Source organism: Lygodium microphyllum, chromosome 27 (assembly GCF_053477565.2).
Source record: "Lygodium microphyllum isolate KBCC chromosome 27, Lygodium_microphyllum_v1.1.10, whole genome shotgun sequence".
NCBI lineage: Eukaryota > Viridiplantae > Streptophyta > Polypodiopsida > Schizaeales > Lygodiaceae > Lygodium > Lygodium microphyllum.
The window spans coordinates 87062934-87087629 of record NC_141161.1 but is presented as its reverse complement, the minus strand read 5'-3'; the positions used below and the strand labels follow the sequence as shown (position 1 = coordinate 87087629).

Genomic DNA, 24696 nt, shown 5'->3' with positions numbered 1-24696 from the left:
TGTGTAGACTTTGTGTTTTCTCTCCAAATCCTAGTGTATGTTCACAGGGTATCAAGAGTTTACATAGGCCATTGGGTATCACTGTGATATCCTCATGAGCTACAATTCTAAAATCCCATGTTGCATTAGCATTGTTATTTAGTGATGTAAACAAGGAGGGATTTATACATCTAGGAAGATCTTTCCTGGCTCTTGCCAGACTTCAATTCCTAAACAATAGTGCAGCAAGCCCAAGTCTGTCATTTCAAACTCAGAACTCAAAGCCTTTTGAGTTTGGTTGATCATATCTTCGTAGTCACCTGTAATAAGAAGGTCGTCCACATATAGGACAATCACTACAGACTTTTCACCATCCCTGTAAACATACAAGTTAGCATCTGAGGTACATCTTTTGAAGTTTAAGCTTAAAAAGAACTTATCTATCCGCTGGTACCATGCTCTGGGGGCTTGTTTCAGCCCATACAATGCCTTCTTCAACTTACACACTTTGTTCTCAGAATGGGGGGCCTCAAACCTTGGTGGCTGAGCCACGTAAACCTCCTCCTTGAGGTCACCATTTAAGAACGTTGACTTAACATCCATTTGGTAAACTGGCCACTGCAAGTACTATGCGAATAGTGGTCATTCTGGCAGTTGGGGCAAATGAATCTTGAAAATCAAACCCTTCAACCTGTGAAAAACCATGTGCAACCAGTCTAGCTTTGTACTTTTCTAAAGTACCATCAGCCTTGTATTTTACCTTCCAGATCCACTTGGTGCCAATAACCTTCCGCTGTGCTGGCCGATCCACTAGCTCCCAAGTGTCATTCTTCATTATGTTGTCATACTCGGCTTGCATAGCTGCCTTCCATGGCTGGATTTGCAAGTGCTTCTTCTAAATCAGTTGGCTCCTTTAATTCTCTCATAATCTCAACCATCAAGGCCATATTGACTATGTGAGCATAAGCCCTCCTTTGCTCCTCTATTCTCTGAGACCTCCTTGGTCTGTTTGCCTTCTCCTCAACAGATGTGGGCATAGGATTATTGTGGTCACTCATAGAGCTGCTTCACCCAACGTGGCAATGTCTTTTCTAGTGGGGTGATGTCAAGTTGGTGAACTTTTTCCTCATCATCTGAAGATGAATTTGAGGTATAAGAAGAGTTTCTTTGAAATTTCTCCCCTCTTTGCCTCTCCCCCGCCCCTCCCCTCCCCTTGCCCCCGCCCCACACACATGCACATGCACATGCACACATGCACAAAACATCATAAGATGATAAAATTTAAAATTTCTCATTTTGAGGGTACAAAACATCCCTTTAGATTTATTACACATAGTAAGCTCTCGAATGAGACTTATCTAGTAAGTCTAAAATATTGAAGTCAATTGGCCATGAAGCTATGTCCGACTTCTTGAAACAATAATCTACTAACCTATTTCTAAACATTACATTTATATTTTTAAGGGGATGTACATTTATATTCTAAAAATAATAATCTACTAACCTATTATATTTATATTCTAGAAACCAATTACCTATCTCCAACTTCTAGAAACAATAATTTACTAACCTATTTCTGAACATTACGTTTATATTTTTAAAACTTGAATCGAACACAATGGTATTATTCTCTTTAGTATGAGATACATCTTTGTTAACTTTTTGATACGTTTACTTTGTATTACTTTCATGGCCTTGATCTTCATTCTATACTAACACTTGGGTAGGATCTATTCAAAGATTCCTTATATGGTAAGTTTAAGCTATATTTTAATACATACAAACTACGTAGAATTTCAATTTCAACATGTTTTGTTAATCACCCATAAGCTTTCTAACTACTTATTTATTTTCTTAAGAAATTTGAACACATACATGCAAGTGTGTGCGCATGCGTGCGCGCACGCGCGCACACACACACATCTAAATAATCTATATCACAAATAAAAAGCATTTTTAAAATCCCTTAAATACATATTGCCATGAAATCAATTACTTTCTTTTCTTGACAAAGTTGCATATTTTTTCCAAATTTAGGTATCCTTCCATTAATGTAAGTTTATACTATTTCTCCAAAAATGTTATGAAAACTCTCTATTGATGGACTCTATGCTTCACATAAATATATGATGCGAGCAATCAATATAACAACTTATGATGAAAATAATAGAGATCTATTATGCTCACAAGTTTGCAAGAGGGTATATTAGAAGGAAGATATAAAACAAAATTTCTTTTAGACCTTTATCCTCACGCTTAAATATACTTATTCAAAACATCATGGTATTATAGACGTTAAAAGTTTAGTTTGCCTTGGAAGTGTACAAAACATCACCAACTTAAACAATCATAAATATCATTTTGTGAAGACTATAGCCATCATTATTTACCTTTAATCAATTGAAATGATAAGAAATTCAAAATAATATTAAATGCATTAACTTTTAACACAACCCAAAGAGACTCGAGCTTTAAATTAGCTATATATTCATTTTGCCAAATGAACTCTCTTCTATGATTCCTTTGAGGCTTATAATTTTAAAGTTAGCACCATTGATTTTATGAGCAACCTTGTATCATAATTGCCTATTTGCCTATCTTTTGTCAAGAAGATCAATAATTCAAATGGCAAATCACATGAGATTAAGCTAAAGCAAAACCAAAAAACTTGGTGAATATGAGAGAGAGAGAGAGAGAGAGAGAGAGAGAGAGAGAGAGAGGAAGCATAACCAAATTGTTAAACACAAGTCTATCAAGAAGTGTAATGTTGAAACTCCATACCCATGCTTTTAAAATAGTTTGATTGTTTGACTTGACACAAGCCTTGTAAAAGGTATATTACTTCGACTACTAAAATTGTACAATTGTTTAGAAATAAAGACATTGTACAAATCAAAAAGCTGGGTAAACACATTAACATCTGCATACCATGATTCAACTATACACAAAATCATGAGAATTACAAGAAAAACAACAATCATCTATATAATTTAGCTATGGAACTATTGAAAATTGAACAAAAATGTACACAATATAGCTGTAGAACTATTTACAATGAAAAGAGAGAATAATAATTCATTTGGCCAGTTTGAGATTTCATATTATACTTTTGTGATATAACATTTATGCGAGGAATTGGGTATTAATAATACTTTCATCTAGTTCATTTAGATCAAAATATCAATAATTCATATCCTCTTACACACACAAACTAATTAATTATTTAAATAAATTATTCATGATTTAATTAACATAGAGAAGCCACACGACTACAGCGCGCACAGGCAACCAACCAGCAGCGGGCGGGCCCACTCACAATTAGCTCATAGCTGTGGTGGCCATCGACTCTTGTCTCGAATACATCTCTCTCTCTCTCATTTCTTTGCTTGTAACGCAAAGGATAAGCGGGAAAATTAAAATATATATATTTATAAGCACCAGAAACTACAAATATAGTACGCATGTGATTTGGCACCAGCTTGCCACGTCCGGCATTTCCACACGAATCCAGATTTTCAAACCTGGCTTGAAGACATTGGTTCACATTTTGTGGGACACTATGGTCCTCCCCTGCTCCTGTGAACAGGACCACAAACCAGGTAACACGATGTACAAACCCGTATATGCAACCAGCTCAAGCTGGTTTCCCCCCTCCCCCGAACCATAAGCGGTGCAGAGCAGGATCAAGTTTGTGAATACCAAATAGAAAGCCGATGGATTCCATCATATCCAGCTTGGGATACAAATGGCAGAAAATCAACGCAGTACAGAAGAACACACATACACTTTTATATTGCTGTCTGGCTTGTACTCCCGTCTGCTGTAGGATTAGCAGAGTGAACACCAAGCTTTACCTTCATGTCTCCCATGGACATGCTTTACAAAAGAAAGAACATATCCAGTTTCGTGTATTTCTGCTCCGGCCTATAACCTCGCCTCGTGTCAGAGTCTGGTTTGCTGCTTCTGACGCGATAGGCACCAGTGCGTAGACACTCCAGCTGAGCCACATGGGAATGGTCTACAAAGAGGTTGACCTGAAATTTTTGATAAAATCCTGAGGAACCATTACAAGAAAATCAATATTCGAAAGCAAAGATAGAGCAGAAAGCTTAATCCTACCCCAGATCCGTAATTGCTAACAAACCACTGCACAATCTCAGGCTCATCAGCCTCGAACATTATTCTCTGAAGACCCAGTCGCTCAATCATCTTGGCTATCAAATCCGTTCGCCAAAAATCAACATTTTTTGTTATACCATCGGCATCAAACATGATCATATCGGCTCCAGCTTCCAAGCATCTTTCAGCTCTCTTTATAAGAGCATCTGTATCTGTAGGCAGAACAGGGCAAAATATAAGGAGCCCATTAGAATGCCACAAATCACATGAACCAATCGTTTGGATGAAGTCCATGATCTCAACCTCTCTGTAGCTGCTGGGAGGAGGCATTCTCTGCATCTGGAGACTCGACATCCATTTGAGGTTTTGCTTTTAAACCCTCTTGCTTGATCAAACGTATCAACCGTAAGAAGTCCTCCTCGGGAAGATCTAGAGTGCTAGCACTCAGCTCCACGACATCAAAACCAGCATCTTTACAATCCTGCAATTGCCCAAAACACAACGATTTACGAGTCCACTAGCATGTTTATTGTTCGACTGGAGACTGTAAAACATTGTGCGGGAACATTAATTTAGGACATTAGCTTCTTACACAACATAGGTTTATCAATGATTGGTGAGCTATACACCGCATAGAGTTGTCAATGATTGGTGGTGAAAGGCATCTGCTACGTTTTTTGACTTGAAGTTGATGGGCCCTCGGTCCTTTCAGCATACAACAAGAGAAGACATTTGACCCTCCAGTCTCAACATAGCATTGCAAAGGATCCATATACCTAGTCACCAATGCTGAGGGAAGATCTACGGCTTGTGAGAGAGTCGAGGAAGTTTTACCTACTGCTAGTCCAAGACAATTTGTCTACTAGAGTCACGCATCCCCTTGATTTCGACTCCTATGGGTTACATTCTTAATCAACAAGATAGGATCACATTTGCAGATTCGATTTTGCCCCAGGACAAAAAGTAAAACACCAGACTGCTTACTGCATCAAGTGCTTTATACTAGGGCATATCTTTGATGGAGCTGGAAAAGCATGGGTACTGAACACCCCTCCACACCATTGAAAGGTTGCAATTGTATATCAGCAGAGTAGAGATTTGGGTATCATTAAACAGATAACCACCAAGTAAGGTTCACATCACATAGATAAACAGACAAGAGGTATGAATGGTACTGCAAGTAGGCCATTCTCATTGCTATAAGACTCTACATGCTATGCAAACTCCACCTTTTAACTGAACTGCACAACCCCTCAGGATGCAGAAACGCCATCCTCATCCCAAAGTACTGGGGGGTTCATGTCCTGAAATGGGGGGAGGTCCCCTATCCCATCCCTCACAGCCATCCCCCCATTCCACATCCCCCTCCCAAAATGTTGGGGGATTCATGTTACGCACATATGCATATACATACCACATACAAACACACGGTCGTGTGATCACTGATGCACCATAGTGTAACAATTAATGGTAGATACACATCCACAAAAAGAAAGAAACCTATCATTTCTAACAGCCTACATCATAAATGGTGCATGCATTGACACATGCTTGCGTGCATCCGCACAACACATACTTCCTACACCCACAACCTTACACCCCCATCGACCCACCACATGATTAAATAGAAATCTGGTGATAAGAATGCTATTTATGTATGCCATCCCATGTCAAAAGATGACGTACCATCGAGACAGTAGGGTTTGCGGGGAAGAACACAAAGTGAACTGGACAAACATGGAGAAGAGAAGAGAAGAGAAGAGAGAAGAAACTCTGATGAATGGAATGATGAAATTTTGAATCATGGAGTGAATGTGACACAAGGGAACAAGGGTGTCGTAGCATAAGGAAGATGATGAAGACAGCCACGAACCACGAACCGCAATGTCCTCTTGAAGGGGTGTGAGGGCAGTGGAGAGGCTGGAGAGAAGAGGTGACGGAGTGAATGAATCAGCCGTAAGGAATGAATGAGAGAACGGCCTATAAATAGGCACAGTCAGTCTAGGATGGCGCCCCTTTTTGGGGCTGCAAACCCTAAACACAAAAACGCAAACTACGGGTGAAGGGTTTCTCAACACCCCCTCTGAGGCCCAAAAAGGGGAAGAAGAGAAGAGTGAGGTGGAGATGGAATGCTACATGCTGAAGAATGCTCATGCAACAACAGCAATTAGCAAATGAACATAAACTGAAATGCTCACTTTACCTTCATAAACTTGGACAGTGAACACCCTGTTGGCCCCAAAACTGGCGCCCCTTTTGGTATTTCTTTAATTTCAATTGCTGATGGATAAATTACAAGCCAAGATTTCACAATCTCCTTGGCTGATTCAAAAGCCCCTTGCTGTTCCAATAACCAGCGAAGCATTCGGGCAAATTGCCCCTTGATTTTCACCCAGGACTTGCTCTAATGGAACCCCAACTCGTCAAATGCTGCCCCAAATTCACAATAGATGGGCTGACATCTGAAATCCTCACAATTCCATGAATTTCCGGTGTTAATTTTAGTGTACAATGCCTTTGGCTGATGGCACGGGTTCCAAGGTGGCTGCTAAACCCTAATCACTGCTGTAATTTAGGGTTTACAGCAGTAAGCTCTCTGCTGTCCACCAAATTTGGCTGTACTCTGCTACCAATGGCTGAGAATTATTGAGAATGCTTGAGCATAGACTGGAGGAGATGAGAGAATGCTGTAGAGAGAGAGAAAATCAGCTGAAATGTATCTTTTGATTCGTAGCTCTGATGACAAATTTGATGGCACCAACAACTTCAAAAGGGTGGTAAAACACCAGCTCAACTAGCGAGCCCTCCTCTTCTACCACCGCCTCTCTTGAGGTGGAAGAGAAATCCTACTGTCCCCTATCTTGTCGCGGCGCGCGATCAGTCGTCGTCGCCTCTCAGAGTCAAATCTGATCACCTCCTCTCCCTCTACCAAGCTCCGAACGGCTCTAATTCCACTTTCACCACCCTCCAACAGCCTTCTCCCTAGTTGCATGGGAAAGTTTTGCCAAGTGGCAGCCTTCCTAATGCATTTTCAGCCATTAAATTGATTTTTTAGAATTAATTAATTCTGAAAATTAATTTCAGTCATTTTGACCATGCCTAAAATTAAACATGACCATCTGTAATGAAATCGGCTAGGCCATTTGCAACTTGGAGTGGTTCCCAACCTCTGTTGACCCTTAGACTAGCATTAATTAATTAATTAATGCTAGTCCCTAGTGTCACCACTGACACTTAATGGCCAAACAATTGTCCTAAGGTCCAACCTGACACCAACTGACCACCAAAACTCAGTTGGCATCACTTAACACAACTTTTGCCTTTAACACCCACTGCATCCTCGGGGTCCTTGGCCCGTTCCCATGAAATAACTGCCATGTGCATCACATGTGCTAAACAACCTTGCACATTTGATTAATAACTTAATCAAATGTTACTAGCAAGATTAAAGCATCTGAAAATTTCGCGTCCCCGTGACAGACCTCCCCCTTGAAAACCTTGCAATCGTCCTCGATTGCACTGCATTGGGCCAAAGCAAAAGTATATTGCACTGGAATTTCAATTTGGTATGACAGTCATCGCAACATTGGCCACTGTTGTCGAACCGTTGCATATGCACAAAACTTATTGAAAATTTCAAGCCAACAAAACATAATAGAAAACTGAAAAACAATTCAAAACTGTTGATAAAAACCATTGGATGCATCCATAACTCATGTTTCTCAACCGTTCTGACTTCAAAACCACAGTAAAGCATATTCTCGGCATAAACCATGGCTAAAACTATCAATGACATTTGTTTACAAGCAGCTGTCCATGGAATCAGCTATAAACCATTAAAAACTGAGCATGACCTGATCATAAACTGATCATGGACTGATATGAGAACTGATCATAAATGGCTGCAAATGTGACTCCGAACTGATCACAAGCTGATGGTAAAAAAAAACAGATCAGAAACTAATGCAAAAACTGATGCAAAACTGATGCAAAAACTGATGCGAAAGTGATCATAAACGGTTCTTAAACTGATCAAAAACTGAGCTGACACTAATCGGAAATAGATCTCAAAACTGAGGCAAAAACTCATGCAAAACTCGTCCAAAAACTCATGCATAAGTATAGTCTCAGAGCCGCGGTGACAACCATACTCATATACATGTATCTCACAGTGACTAGTACACCGAGTAGTGACCTCATGGCAGACATACTGTCAGCACAGTACCTTGGATGCATACTGAATACATCCGAGATCCACTACATACAAGAGTTGTCCAAAACCGGTGGAGTGGAAGTGCTATCCCCCCTTGAGCATCAAGCAATGCTCCAGACCCCCGCTCTGCTGAACCTAAGTAAGCCCGATCCAAAGTCGGCTCTAACTGAATGGCATCGAGATAAAGTTGCAACAATTGAGGATGGTCTGCCAAGTCATCCTCTTCCATCCATTTTGCATCCATTGGTAAATAGTTTTGAAACTTCACTAAATATCTTCTGGAAACTTTACCCTGACCTTCCTTTCCTTATGTGCCAAAATCTGCTCGAGTATCAAGATCTCATCTAGTTCCTCAACCTCTGGCTGAATTTCAACGGATACATCTTCTGGCACATCACCACGAAAAGGTCTCAACAAACTGACATGAAAGACATTGTGTATCCACTAATGTGGAGGTAATTTCAGCCGAAATGCAGCATCGCTGATCTTTTCCAACACTTGAAAGGGCCCATAGTATCTCATGCTCAACTTTGGATACAACCTCTCTCTTCCCTTCATCTTTTTCAACCTTGCCTTTTTCGAAACGCAGCAATACATAATCGCCCTCTGCAAACTGCAAAGCACATCTATGGCAATCAGTTACCCGCTTTTGCTTGTCCTGTGATCTCTGAAGTGCATACTTTATCTTTGCATAGGCTGCATCCAAGCTTTCCACAAAGCGATCACCCTCAAAGATCTTATCCTTGGTGTGCAAAATAGGTGGAACCTTCTTACCACCCTCAACCACCTCAAATGAAGCCTTGCCGGTGGAACTATGCACCGTATTATAGTATGCAAACTCAACCAATGGCAAATACTACTCCCACTGTGTCTTATGGTCTGAAACATAGCACCTCAAAAGATCCAACACTGTGGAATTTACTTCCTCAGACTGACCATCTGTCTGCGGATGGAAGGATGATGAGAATTTCAGCGTGGTACCCATATTCTCAAACAACCCCTTCCAGAGTAGACTGGTTATCCGAGGGTCTCGATCACTGATGATCGGCTCAGCCATACCATGATACTTGAAAATGTGCTACATAAATAATCGTGCCATATGATCAGCCTTTATCTTCTTCCTCACCAGAATGAAATGGGCTTGTTTGCTGAACCTACAAATAATAGTCCATATCCCATCATTCCCTGTAGGTATCCTAGGAAGCTCAAAGATAAAGTCCATAGCAATGCTCTGCCAAGGCCTATCTAGAATAGGCAAGGGCTGCAACAAGCTCGGCATCTTTTGCCGATCATGCTTTACCTTCTGACATATGATGCATGCCCTAACATACTGCTCTACATCATGCCTCAAAGCTGGCCAATAAAAGAAATGCTCCACTACCTTGACTGTGGCATCAATACCTCTGTGTCCTGCATAAGAAGGAGCAAAACTTTGTTGATAGTGCTCTACCTTGCATCAAGAGCATGGACCACCATTGCAATGCATTCTCCTTCAAGAAAGTGGCTGCCTTTCGAATCTAGAGGATTCGATGAAGTTTCCCCCTGAATAGGCTGCATCAAACTATTGAATGAAGGTCAAAGCTTTCAACCTATCTTGTGCACCACTGAAGGACTCAAACTTCACTCCTTTTCCACCCTCATCATAGTCTTTTGCTTCCCCTTTGGGAGTCAAGTTGTCATACACTGGCTGCTGCAAAAAGGGTGCATTTGCTATATTTACATCATGACCAAGCCCAAATGAAGCATTTGGATGACCAGCAGTTATTCCTTGAGCCCCATAAGCATTCGGGGGTGCAAATGCATTGCCAAACATTCCACTTGGTGCCCCAGGCATCAAGCCAATGCTACCATACATAGGGTTTTGCATATTTCCAGCCATACCCGAAAACTATGGGCCTTGCACACCATGCATTGGCTGCTGCATACCATAGGGATTTGTGCCATGCATTCCCGTATGTGGCCCTGGGCCAACCATTGCATGAAAAATCGTGCTACCACCAAAGTATCATGGCTGCCCCATCATAGCATGCATGCCTGGCTATCCAAAATCCATTGAATTGCCACTTCCATAATGGCCTTGCATTTGCATTCATTGCCCCATAGGTACCAATTGTTTAGCTTCATTGGCCTCTTTAGGAGCTTCAAGTGAAGGATTTGGCACTACTTTCGATGCATCTTGCTGTCCCGAAGGTGTAGAAGTTGACTTCTTCTTCTTGCCCTTGTTGTCCTTCTTCGGAGCATTCAAAAATCGGGTAAACTGAGGATCCTTTGCCAATTCAGCAAAGAGATTTGCTACTGTCCTCATCCGATTCTTGAGCTGGTCATCAAATTCCTCTTCACTTTGCTAGTCATCTACCTCATGACGGCTTGAAGGCCTTGCATCTTGCCCAACAGTAACATTTTCAGCTTGTTGTCCATCATGAGAGCCTTGTCCAAGATTAGGCATTGCATTTCCTTCATTCCCATGAGAATGTCCATACTGAGAGGCATCATCACTGCTTGATTCCATCTCACTGTATGAAGACATGTTGCTGTAATTTCTCAGCTGAGCACAAAAATCAGTACTAGCACAAAGCTTTGGCTTGCAATCAGGTGCCTCAGGCCCACCAAATCAAGAGATCGAGTAATTATCCCGACAATGGAACCATGAAACCAGCCTTCCTTCTCGGATAGGGTGGTTTAACCTAATTAAGCACTTAATTACAGCAATTAGCAAATGAACATAAACTGAAATGCTCACTTTACTATAACATTCTTGGACAGTAAGCACCCTGTTGGCCCCAAAATTGGAGCCCCTTGAGGTATTTCTTTAGCTTTCATTCAATTGAAAGGAGTACAACTTGAGATTCTTTAATCTCCTCCTGCTAACCAATTGCTCTTGCTGTCATAAATGTCCAACAAGCCTTTTGGGTCATTTGCCCCTTGTTTCACCCAGGGCTTCTTCTCCAATTTGACACTTGGCTGGCCAAATGCTACCCCAAATCAATTCGGGATGGATTGGATCCTGAAATCCCTTGATAACCTTCAATTATCAGTTGCTGGTTTCAGTCCCTTGAGCCTTCAATCTCTGGCACGGATCCCAAGGTGGCTGCTAAACCCTAATTTCTGCTGTGAATTAGGATTTACTGCAGAAATTACAGATCAGCCCACCAAAAATGGCTGAGATCTCGTTCGAATGGCTGAGAATTGCTGAGAATGGCTGAGCATAGGCTGAAGGAAATGAGAGAATGCTGTAGAGAGAGAAAATTTTGAGATTTGTTGTGAAGAACTGATCAAAATCAGTTGCTACCCTGTTGTACCAGCCTGATAGATGACGGAGAGTCAGAAAACTCAAAACGATGAAAGCACGAGTGTTCTTCACCACCCAGCCACGCCTAGATAAGTGCTGGCCCTCTGAGCCGATCCCTTTGCCAGCCGTCAACTTCCTGGAGTCCTTACTATTCCTGGACTCCCTTACTCTCTAGGCTCCCCTTAACCCCGTTCGGACGCCCAAGAGCCCGGACGGTCATTCTCGTGCATGTTCCCCTAAATTTACCTTAATGTGACATTAAATATCACTTTTAATGTCACATTCCACATTTATGACCTTAATGTGACATTAAATATCACTTTTAATGTCACATTTCCTTCCCCTTAAGAATCGGTTTCGTCCTTGAAAACGATACTTGGAAGGTCTAACTGTAAATCGGGAAACCTTTTCTTTAAAGAAAGTACTTACTCGCTCCCATGTTGAGCTTTCTTCTGAACAATCTTTCCACTTAACCAAACATTCTTGATAAATAGTATTCCTCGTTCGCCTATTACGAACATTTAATATTTTTTCTGGTTCATGTGGATCAGATTGGTCATAGAATAACTCCTCAATATCATCATTTAAGATTAGATTATCCAAATCACCCAGCTTCTTCCTTAATTTACTTACATGAAAAACTGGATGTATTTTACTACCAGCAGGTAGTTGGAGCTTGTAAGCCAATTCTCCCACCCTTTTAAGTATTATGAAAGGACCACAATACCTTGGTGAAAGCTTTGGACAATGTCCCTTTTTCATAGTTTTAGTTTGTTCAGGCACCTTAAGATAGACCAATTCTCCTTCTTCAAAGGAGATGTCTCTTCGGTGAGGATCTGCATATGCTCTAGCTCGATTTTGAGCTTTTTTAATATTTTCTTGAGCAAATTTTAACATATTATTCATATCCTCCAAAAAATCTTTAGCTGCCTGAACCTTTTCCTTATGCAGTCCTACTGCAAAAGGAGCTCTGGGCTGAAACCCATACATTAACATGAATGGACTATATCCAATGGAAGAGTGCTTGGCACTGTTATATGCAAACTCTGCTATCGGTAAATACTCTTCCCAATTAGTTTGCCTTTTACTTACATATGCCCTAAGCATATCTTCAAGAATTTGGTTAACCCTTTCAGTTTGCCCATCTGTTTGCGGGTGATCCGCCGTACTCATGCTAAGTTTAGTATCCAATTTCCTAAATACCGCACGCCAAAAATGGCTATCAAATTTTCTATCCCGATCAGAAACTATATTTGCCGGAATGCCATACAATCGGTATATGTTCTCTACGAACAATCTAGCCAATTCTGGTGTTTTAACATCAGTTGAAGTTGGAATAAACCTAGCCATTTTGGTTAACCTATCCACAATTACCCACACAGAGTCGTGCCCCCTCTGTGTTCTAGGTAGAGCAACAATAAAGTCCATGGAGATACTCTCCCATTTTCCCGAAGGAATTTCTAATGGATGGAGAAGTCCTCCCATTTTTAATTTTTCAGCTTTATTAACCTGGCATTTATTACATTTGACCACATAGTCAAGGACGTCCTTATTCATTCCAGGCCAATAGAACTGCCTTTTAATAAGACTATAAGTCTTATTAACTCCTGGATGTCCCGCACTAGGGGTATCATGACACTCAAAGAGTATCTGGCACCTTATTTCTATATCTTTCGGGACACATACCCTACCCTTGTAGAGTAAATAACCATTATCAATGGTAAAATTCTTCCACTTGAATCCAGTTTGAGCAACCCCTCTTGCTCCATTTCCTTGTTGAACATCTTCAGATATTCCTTCCTCAGTAGAAGCACTTTCAGTTGGATCCCCATTTTTTATTGCTTCCCATATGTTGAAATATGCCGGATCAACCTGACATTTCCCTTTTAAAGATTCAAGCAAATTGGAAGTGAACTGAGTAAAACTCAATTCATTAATGATGGGCATTCTGCTGAGTGCATCAGCTACTATATTATACTTTCCCTTTCTATATCTTATCTCATAGTCGAACTCTTGAAGGAGTTCGGCCCATCTGGCTTTACGCCCGTGTAAATCTGGTTGATCATTAAGCCACTTAATGCTTTCATGATCCGATAAAATCAAAAGTTTAGCACCATACAAATAGTGCCTCCATTTTTTCATTGCATGTACTATTGCATATAGCTTCCTCTCATAAACAGAATAATTCTGTTTTGCACGATCTAATTTCTTGCTTTCAAAAGCAACTGGTCGACCTTCTTGTAATAAGACCGCGCCTATTGCCTTATCACTGGCATCAGCTTCAACCACAAATGGTTTATTGGGATCCACTATTAATAATACTAGAGCTGTAGCAATATCTACCTTAAGTTTTTGAAAACTTTCATTTTGATCTGTTCCCCAATTAAAACTTTTTCCTTTCCCTTTAAGTTGGTCTGTCATTGGAACAGCTATTTTGGCATAATCTCGAATGAATCTACGATAAAATCCAGATAAACCTAGAAAGATCTGCAGCTCTTCCAGGTTCCTTGGAGGTGGCCATTCAATAATTGCCCTTACTTTTTCTGGATCCATGTTGATTCCCTCTTTCGAGATTATATGCCCTAAATATTTGACCTCTTGTGCAAAGAATTCACATTTAGTTTTCTTCGCATAAAGGGAATGTGTTCTTAACAGTTGGAATACTAATTGTAAGTGTTCCAAATGTTCTTCTCTTGATTTACTAAAGATCAAGATATCATCCAAAAAGACTACTACAAACTGTCCTAGATAGGGCCGTAAAACACTATTCATCAGCTTCATAAAAGTAGCTGGTGCATTAGTGAGGCCAAAAGGCATCACCAAAAAATCATAATGCCCGTATCTAGTACGAAATGCCGTCTTGGAAACATCTTGTGCCTTAATTCTTATTTGGTGATAGCCTGATCTTAAGTCTATCTTTGTGAAGAATTTTGCCCCTTGCAATTGATCAAAAAGATCTTCCATTCTGGGCATAGGAAATTTATTCTTCACCGTTATTTTATTAAGTGCTCTATAGTCAACACAAAGTCGCATAGAACCATCTTTTTTCTTTACCAATAAAATTGGTGAAGCCCAAGGTGAATTACTGGGTTGAATAAACCCTTTATCCAGGTAATCCTTAATTTGTCTTTCAACTTCTTGATGCTGTGTTTCACTTAACCTATACGGTGGTTTTGAAATTGGGTGTGTATCCTTATTTATATCAATTGGGTGATTTATTTCACCCCTATCAGGTGGAAGGCCACTTGGTAAATCAGAAGGAAACACATCTTTAAAATCATCTAACAAACTATTCAATTCATTATTAACATTCAACTCACAGACATAAAAAAATTGTTGCTTTATATTACAGAAAGTAAAAGTATTCTGTACAGGAAGAGACCATAACATATATACCTCACAAACTTCCTTCTTTATCAGCTTCTGAACTTCAGTAGAACACAGCAAAGGATTATCAGATACTTCATGTTCACCTTGAATAACAAAAATCTTACCATCCCTTTCAAATTCCAGTGTATTATGGTGATAGCTACGTTTTAAGGATGGTTCCAATCCCCATAGCCACTCCCTCCCTAGAGCAATATCAGCTCTTTCCATGTTCATTATTTGAAAATCAAGCTTATCTTTATATCCTTGAATCTCGATTTCCAAATTGGATACCATTGTATCCCATATTTTATTGTCTTGGCCTTGCATCATACGAACAACGTATTGATGCTCACTGTTTTGTTGGGGAAGTTTCAATTTTTTGACAAGTGCATAATTTATAAAATTATGTGTGGCAGAGTCATCAATCATGACTCTAACCCGTTTTCCAGCTATCAATCCATGTACTCTAAGTAAATCATGGGGTAGGCTGCCACATAGAAGTTGACATACAACACTTATGTTGTACATCCATGTGCAAGACCTCTAAAGATTTATACTTTTCATGGCCCTTTAATTCTAAGGTCTGCACTACATGGATTTGTTTTTCTTTTTCCTTGCCCTTGTCCTTATCTTTTCCTTTATCTTCCCCCTTTTTCTTTTGAGGGCAATTCCAAGCAGCATGGTTAGGGGATAGGCAATTAAAACACAATTTTTCTTTTTTGGCCTTATCAAAGTCATCAGGACTTAACTTTGGCCTCATATATGGTTTCTTTTCAAAAGGTTGTTTTCTACCCTTGAAAAATGGCATTTTTCTTTTAAATTTGCCCACAAATTTTGAGGTTTCCAATTCCTTAGACTTGGGCTCCGTATCAGTGGGACTAGTGAGTGTACCTGGACGCGTACTATCTTCATAGATTAATGCAAATTTAATTGCCTCTTCAAGCGTCTTAGGTAAACTCCGTTTTACTTCCTTTTTACAGACTTTATCCAGTCCCCTAATGAATCCTCTTGTTTTTTGGAATTCATCAATTCCTTCCAATTTGAGGATTATCTCACGATATTCCTCCAGATATGTCAGTAGGGGTCGTCCCTTTTGTCTGACATAATCCCAATCTTCCCAATTTCTTTCCATTTCATTTTCAGGAAGAAATTCTTTTAAAAAGACGGATTCAAATTGAGCCCAAGTTTCAGGTATTTTATTCGCCTCCTTTAAAGTTCGCCACCACTTATATGCTTTAGGCCCCAAAGTTAAACTAGCCTCCAGTGCTTGGAGATGTGGTGGGGTATTTTTCAATTTATGTAAATCTTCCCATTTTTTGAGGAAATTAAAGATTGTATCTTTATTCCTATCTTTTTCCTCCCCGTAAAATTGAAGTGGTTTCATATCCTTTAAAACCGGATTATCCCTCAATTTATGGTAAGTTTGGGGTTCTTTAGGATCTCGCATAGTCACATCTAAATCTTTCGATGAAGATGGGACATCCGAGGTTTCTATCTTATTTTTATCTCTTTCCAACAATAAAGTTAATTGAGATTTTATTTCAGTAAGTGTTTGAGTTAAAAATTCCATTTGAACCCCCTGAGTTTGCACACGAGCAGTAAGATCATCGAATTGCTCTTGCGTGGCAAAAAAATTCTTCCCATTGTTCTTCTTGTATGTCTGGTTCATGGGGATCTACCATAGGTTGATCCCCGGAACTAGAACTTTCCATTACCCTTTCTTTCCCTTTTTCTGCCATTAATACACTGGAATTGGAAAGCAAAAATAAGAAATTTGCATACAAGATAAAGTACTTCCCTGATTTTTAATGGCAGGCTGTGGCTTCAGTCGTGTATGATATTTTTCTGTCTGTCTCACAGCAGTTGTCTCACGCACAGCAATCGTGACACATTTTGCCTCCGTTGAGCACCATCAGATCACGTTTTGCCTCACGGCTGATGCCTCACGACTAATGCAGCTGACGCCTCTTTTTTTATTGACCAGAAACAGAATCGTATTATCTCGCGCTGGTTCTGGTTCGTTGTGCAGGCGTTGACCAGAAACGCGCTGGTTCTAGTTCGTTGTGCAGGCGTTGACCAGAAACGAAATCGCCTTTTTTCTTTTCTTTTCGCCAGTCGACGGACCAGAAACGAGTCCTTACGTCAGTCGTTTCTCCCAAAAGAAATGTCACTTACGTGACCTTTGTGACGTGGCGCTTCTCTTCTCCCCTTTTATTTTCCTTCACGGCCCGTCGATTCTCACGCGACGGGACAGGGCGCTTCTGGCTTTCGTTTTTCTGCACGACCCGTTTTCTCACGCGACCCTTTTTCTTCAAATTCGTCACTGCCCTTCTGTTGAAGACCTTCAGAAATCCTCACGGCTCTGATACCAATGATAGATGACGGAGAGTCAGAAAACTCAAAACGATGAAAGCACGAGTGTTCTTCACCACCCAGCCACGCCTAGATAAGTGCTGGCCCTCTGAGCCGATCCCTTTGCCAGCCGTCAACTTCCTGGAGTCCTTACTATTCCTGGACTCCCTTACTCTCTAGGCTCCCCTTAACCCCGTTCGGGCGCCCAAGAGCCCGGACGGTCATTCTCGTGCATGTTCCCCTAAATTTACCTTAATGTGACATTAAATATCACTTTTAATGTCACATTCCACATTTATGACCTTAATGTGACATTAAATATCACTTTTAATGTCACATTAATGTCACACAGCCCCAAACGGATGCACCAACAACAATAGGAGCATCAAAGACTGTGATATTCAGGAGAAAGTGGATCAGCTTTCCAAGGTTAAGAATATGCAATCTCCATCACCAAAATGGTCTCCAATGGCTGGGAAATGGCCCCAAAAGCTGGCAGCAACAGTCCAACACCTCTTCCCAACAACTCCAAAATGAAAAAACGAGATTTCCCTCTCCCTTCAGCCCTATTTAGCCTTTCCCCCACTTGCATGGAAAAGTTTTGCCAAGTGGCAGCTTTCTTAATCCATTTTCAGCAATTTCCAGCCATTTAATTAATTCTGAAAATTAATTAATTCTGAAAATTAATTCAGCCCTTAATCCATGCCCAGAAAATTGACCTTGCCCATCCAAAAATTAATTGGCTAGGCCATTTGCAACCCAAAGTGGTCCCATGCATTAATTGACCCTTGGACTTAATGGCCAATTAATGGTCCTAGAGGCAAACTGACACCAAAATTCACCTAGAATCTAACAAGTGTAAGTTGTTACAACTTTTGCCTTTAACACCCATCTTTTTCACAGGATCCTTCGGTCTTCAACTGTGAGAAAGTAGCTTGCACCTCACATATGCATCTTTTAATTACACATTTGATTAATCCTTTAATCAAATGTCAATTAAACATAAGCAAAGCAGCAAATTTTCATGTCCTCGTGATAATATGCCCATACTCAATCTCGGAAGGTGGCTCCATGCTAACCAAGTGATGGCAAGAAGAGAAGGAGGAAGAAGATGTAGAGGATCCCTAAGATCCAAGATTTTCACCTGAAAGGGAACCTACAATAAAGAATAGTAGACAAAGTGAACTGATAAACCCGAAACTCAACCTCCAAAGAGAAGCCACTAACTCCGTGCATTCATGCGGGAAAAAATACGAAGGCCTCGTCACCAAGTCGCGGTTGAACCTCCAAGGCCCCGGTCTAGATAGATCCTCGAGATCCTGGGTATCAATAGGTGAGATGACCGTTGGAAAGAAGCCACCCCATCCAGGGGTAGAAGAAGAAGGTAAAAGGCCTCTACCAGGATGTGCGAAGGATTTAAGGGGTGGGTGGGGATCCCCTTTGAAACCAGAGGAATAGGAGTCCCCTCTAAAGTTGCAATAGATGTAGATGCCCCCTCGGAGGGCAAAGAAAGATCATCCCCCTCTGAGGTAGATAGGGAATCCAAAAACTCATGGATCACGGACTCCGAAATGTCTGAGGATGAAGGAAGTGCCACCGGTCATGCCGAAGAAGGTATCTAGGATGGTGAAGAACTCCTAGAGGTGGCCTCTCGAACCTGCATAGGCGAGGGTGAAGGCTGCTTCACAATGGAGCGGAACGGGAAGCCGAAGAAGAGGAAGGAGTCGAGCAACCACTGTCTCTCAAAGGAGCGGACTGACAAGGAGACAGTATCAAACAATCACTATGTCTCGATGGAGCGGACTGCAGAACCGCAGGCCATGGTAGCCACTGTACTCAAAAATAGGTGGGAGAAGACTATCATTGGCATTGCGATGATCTCCAAGAGGTCATAGTGCTAATCGATCTTCCATGTGCTCAAAAAGACTTAGTACGCATTGGATGCGTCTTATTGCCTTGAGCATAGTACTCTGATAGTCGATACAAAATGATCTTTGCGGCCCAAAAAGGAGATGTGGCACAAGGAGTGCCTGGTGGAAGACACATACTCTCCAGGGAGGTGGGGAGCAAAGGTCGAAATCGGCAATCTTCAATGGTGTGTCTGGTGATGCCATAGTAGGAGCACCCAGTAGTCTAATCATCTGTTGGGGAAGAATCCATGGGTACCGATGCAACTTACTGAAGAAGGAAGAGGTGGAAAAGGTCAGCCACAAACTACGAAACGTAATGTCCGCCTCAAGGGATATGAGGACAGTGTGAAGCACAAACTGCAATGTCCGCCGCAAGGGGTAGGAGGGCAGTGGAAGGGCTGGAAGTGAGCTGCCAGTGAGAGGAGGATGCTACTAGCAGTATGAGGTTGCAACCAGTAGAAAAACACGTGAGGAGAGAGAAAGACTAAAAACGCAGGTGAGGAGAGAGAAATACTAATAACGCAGGAAAAACCAGCAATAGCAATCAACATGCTGAAATTTAGTCCGAACAGTGTGTGGTAGGCTGGAAATAGGCATCTAACTGTTATAGATAACAATGGCCAGCTTGGACCGCGATATCCTCCGCATCCGAGGTGTGGGCAGCAAGCTGAAATATCTAAAATCTACAAAAACGAGATTATTTTCTGAATGGAGAGTGATTAGCAACAATCGCTCTGTTGTAAACAGCTGCAAACTACAGGTGGAAGGCTAGAAATAGGCGCCAGACTGTAGATGACAGCAAGGGATAGCTGAGACTGCGATGTCCTCCATGAAAGGGGTGTGAGCAGCAAGCTGAAAACACCTAAAACTTGCAAAAACAAGATATTGACGCAGTGAAAGAAAAAAAGTGGATACCGCACCGACCACCGGTCTTTGTCGTCACTTGAGTGGAGGATCTTTACCACTATTTAAGCAAATCCACCTCTGATACTATGTCAAAAGATGACGTACCAGCAAGACAGTAGGGTTTGTGGAGAGGAATACGAAGTGAACTCGGCAAACATAGAGAAGAGAAGAGAAGAGAGAAAAAACTCTGATGAATGGAATGATGAAGTTTTGAATCATGGACTGAATGTGATACAAGGGAACAAGGGTGCCGTAGCACAAGGAAGATGATGAAGATAGCCACGAACTATGAACCGCAATGTCTTCTTGAAGGGGTGTGAGGGCAGTGGAGAGGCTAGAGAAAAGAGGTGACAGACTAAATGAATCAGTCTTAAGGAATGAATGAGAGAGTGGCCTATAAATAGGCACAGTCAGTCTAGGATGGCGCCCCTTTTTCGGGCTGCAAACCCTAAACGCAAAACGCAGAAACACAAAAACGCAAACTGTGGGTGAAGGGTGAGCCATGAACTATGAACCGCAATGTCTTCTTGAAGGGGTGTGAAGGCAGTGGAGAGGCTGGAGAAAAGAGGTAACGGACTAAATGAATCAGTCTTAATGAATGAATGAGAGAGTGGCCTATAAATAGGCACAGTCAGTCTAGGATGGCGCCCCTTTAAACGCAAAACGCAGAAACACAAAAACGCAAACTGCGGGTGAAGGGTGAGGGGTTTTTCAACATCCCATTCCTCAGTTCTAGTCTATGCTTTTGATTGTCCCTCAATCACTGTTCCTATTCCCCATCCCCCATCACATATAACTATGTGAACTGAAATACTAGTTACATACAGCCTTCAGACAATTTGGTACCATGCATCTATAACCTCTACCCTTGTGGCTGCCATCCAGCTGACTATGGTACAACCAACATACAAAACGCTACCTCAATCGTGATTCCCCTATAGAGAAATCCTACTATTAGGTGTCATCCATCTCTACTCTACTTGTTCCCTTCTCTCCTTGAGCTTGCCAATATTCCCATCATTGTCTACTTTCCTTGTGTGAACCTTTACTTTCTCTCCCATATTATTGTAACCGCTACCCTTTTTTCTCCAATGTCTAGATCAAGTTGTGACTGCACTTCATGCATACCTGTACATATTGTTTGAAAAAATTGGGCCCTTTAAAAAGAACGTGCTCAGCCCAACCTCCAGTGCTCACATATACCCCATGCTGATGGGCTACATCAGTGATTTGCTTTAGATAGCTTTTGGGCATTAAGCTTGTAGAGCCACCTTTGAACTTCAGGCCATCAACAAAATGTCCAGCTGTCTCCAAGATATCCTGAACCAAAAGGAAGAAAGCAACACCCAACACAGTTAAATGAGAAATCAATTACGTTCTTACTGTTTAACCTTCATTATGCAAGCTCCAGGGCAATAGTACGTTTAGGTAAAACTATAAATGCAAAATAATTCTCATTAGTCGCACGAACTTAAAATAACACACATTTCTGAAGTTCAGGACAAGGCATCTCCCTTTCTGTCTGTATTTCTTCAAAACCACATACAGCATTCCATTACCTCAACCTAGAAGTAGGGCACACAAACCATGCACAAAAACACAACTTAAAGCTTAAAAACAAAACAGAAGCCTTTTTTTTTTAAAGGTCCTCAAAGTAAAAGCTGGAAACCCAAAGTTAGAAGTCGATCACAGGTCTCAAGAGCAAAGCAGAGAAAATCTTCTCAACTGCTCTAGAGTTCATTGCAAATCCATTTCAGCACCAAACTTACTTAGGATTCATCAAAAGAAGACTCCTAACCGTGCAAATACCACAACCTAGAGATGAGGCATGACCAACTATGCTTTCCATCAAGCAATGCTATTCCTACCAAGCATTCAAATGGACTGAGTTGAACATCAGGTGTGGCTGTGCAGCCTTTTGTTACGTCAGAGCAAGACTGTTCCATCTTTGACTTTCACTAGGGAACTTCTAAACCAACAACAGGTAGACAAACCTTGGCAGACTCTCCAACTGCGTGTACTTGTCAAAATTTTTATTCAATATGCATCGGTGTCTATGAGAGTGGGGAGTGCAAAAGAACATGAACACAAAGTGAGAAGAGAAGATGGAGACGATATAAGTAACAAATCTGACTGAACAAGAAGTACCCAAGACTGCAACTGTCAGCCCCTTCACAAAATTCATACATGTTAGTGAGGGTGCTATATGAAGGCAAGAGATGATGATGATGATGATGATGGGGGAGGCTGGAAGAACAAGGCCACTTTCGAAACGGTGGAGTGGGGCAGGCTCTAAATAGCCCACCAATAGGAAAGTAACCAATCTGTCGGCCACCCAGTGGGACCTATCAAAATGTTGTCACCAAGCACTAAAATGGCTGCCCAGATCTGCCTGTCCACCAATAACCTATCTGCCATGCCCAAATGGCTGAAACACCTGCCCAACAGAGGAAAACAGGCTGCCCATCATGGTCATTCAAGAGGGCTAAGAGTGAAACATCGCCTAGGATATAACCTGCACATGAGACACGACACAAGCTATAGCCACTACAACGAAAATAAAAGGAATGGGTCATGATCACATCCCAAAAGCTGGTATCCCATACCACCAGCCCACCCTCTCCCAACCTATAGATGTGTTGGCCTAAGGGCCAAGAGTTCAAGACTGGTCACACAATAATATGTACAAAAGGGCCTTGACTCCCACAAAGAGAAATCAATTGCCCTAACCCTAAAGTGCCCCTAGTGCATTCACCTAGGCCACCTTATAACCACTATGACCAATGCTGCTAGCACTCATCTAGATGTCCAAGGATATAATAGAGAGAATGCCACAAGGTGAGGAGGACCTCCACCTAAAATGCATGCCTAGGAGAGATGAACAGCCAAACAAAGGCTATATCAAAGCTCCTAATGTCCTCATCTAACCCACACTCAGGCTCACAAGTAGGAGATGACCATACAAAAAGAAGATAGACAAACATAATGCTAACACACCTCCTCTCAGATCCTGGATGTGGCGAAGGCCAAAGCCTAAAGGAGAGGAAATGGATCCAAGGTTGGTACGAAAAGTGCCACAATCAATGAAGTCCATCAATGATGAATATCAGCCAAGGAGTATGGCCCCCTCTCCATATAGAAGCTTGATGCAACGAGACGCCAACACAAGCTATTGGGATGGAGAGGCCTAGAACAAATCACTCTAGTAATGTCCATAGAGGAAAGGAGGAGCCAAGCCTCTAACCCAAGTGAAAGAAGATACAAAGGAGCCATCAAAGGCGTCATATCCTGCCAGAAAAGAACATTAAGGATCAAGGACAAGGCAAAGGACTTTAATGGGCAGCAAAGCTTTTAAGTGTAGCCACCTTCAACGGCATTAAGAATAAGCTGAAAGCTTTAACCTTTATTTAACAGTTTGATGCAACCTATTCTAGGGGCAACTTCATAGAATCAAAAAAATAATTTTTTTTGCAATGCACAAAATTGCAACCATTGACATGTTGACTTTCTAAGGCAATAGCTATCACTTCAGAAATCTCCCCAAGGGCTGTATAGATCTATTTCTCTCAGACATCATTAAATGATCTGCAATGGCATTCATACATAGAATCAAGGGTTTATACTACTTTTGCCCACTTAGTTATAGAGTTCCTAATTACGGCCTCAGTTATGCAACATAATTATATGCATTTGAATTTGGCTGGCACACAGCTACAAGATTCTCCCAGATCCCATTTCATTTTCCTACACTGCCTTAAACTGGCAACTCAACCGCCTCTGCATTTAACCCCTCTATGTTCAAAAGACTTTGGCACTCTTGCATTTCACCCAAACTGCGCAGCTGAGTGCATCATTGTCCTCAAGAATCTGAATTGTTCAGTTTTGCAGACCTCTGCAGTTACGGATACTTAACCCTGGCAAACGCAGAGCAAAAGCAAGATCATGTAAGTTTTTTTGTCCAGCACAGTGTTCATAAAAAACATATTTGGTAGCAGATACAAAAACTCTGAGAGATTGACATACAGGTAAGAGATACAGGACAAGACGGACAAGACTCGGAAGTTAGACAAGGCTGAAGTACAAGACATAAACTGGATTTTTGAAACAAACTTAGGGATTGTCGAATCCAATTCCTATATTCTTTATTCATTTGATGACTAAAACTTCTGTAAAATTCTGAGGTTCTAAACCAATTTTGAAGGTCTTTTTAAGGAATTTGTGATTCATTTTACATTAAACCTAGAGTTTTTGTGAAGACTGGGACTCCAGCAAAGACGAGGAAAGGTACCTGGATGTAACGAGGTCCCATGACAGAGAAGCAGGGTCCTCTGATCTCTGTCATTCCACAGCGACGAGGTCTCTCGAGGCGAGCGTCGATGTCCTCCAGGCCAAGCAGATAACTCTCCATTTTCCTCCTCTGATCCTCCGCTCGGCCACGGGTTGCGCAATGCGTACTGGGCCAGGAAATTCAGAAACCTGCACACTTCTTTTAATCAAGAGGAAAGCACCAGCTTCCCGACCTCTCTCGAAAGTCCTTACAACGATGAATTAAAAAGTCA

The 24696-nt window shown here is 41.4% G+C and overlaps 1 protein-coding gene across 1 annotated transcript; it reads right to left on the bottom strand.

Annotated features, from left to right (window-relative positions):
* Positions 1 to 3380: 3380 nt before the first annotated feature.
* On the bottom strand, positions 3381 to 24696 carry HSA32 (Aldolase-type TIM barrel family protein). Its single transcript, XM_087669614.1, has 5 exons — positions 24426 to 24696; positions 21266 to 21457; positions 4402 to 4579; positions 4099 to 4310; positions 3381 to 4013 (listed from the first exon to the last, which is right to left on the bottom strand). Exons 1-5 carry the CDS (start codon positions 24543 to 24545, stop codon positions 3858 to 3860), a joined length of 858 nt encoding a protein of 285 aa, XP_087525740.1. The 5' UTR covers positions 24546 to 24696; the 3' UTR covers positions 3381 to 3857.

What these genes read in the sequence shown, in the direction of transcription:
- HSA32 (XM_087669614.1), bottom strand. Translation starts at nt 24,545, where the DNA reads ATGGAGAGTTATCTGCTTGGCCTGGAGGACATCGACGCTCGCCTCGAG. An exon ending in TGGGACCTCGTTACATCCAG is followed by an intron (nt 21,458 to 24,425) that starts GTACCTTTCCTC and finishes CTTTTGGTTCAG; the next exon opens with GATATCTTGGAGACAGCTGG. An exon ending in CTCCCAGCAGCTACAGAGAG is followed by an intron (nt 4,311 to 4,401) that starts GTTGAGATCATG and finishes TTCTGCCTACAG; the next exon opens with ATACAGATGCTCTTATAAAG.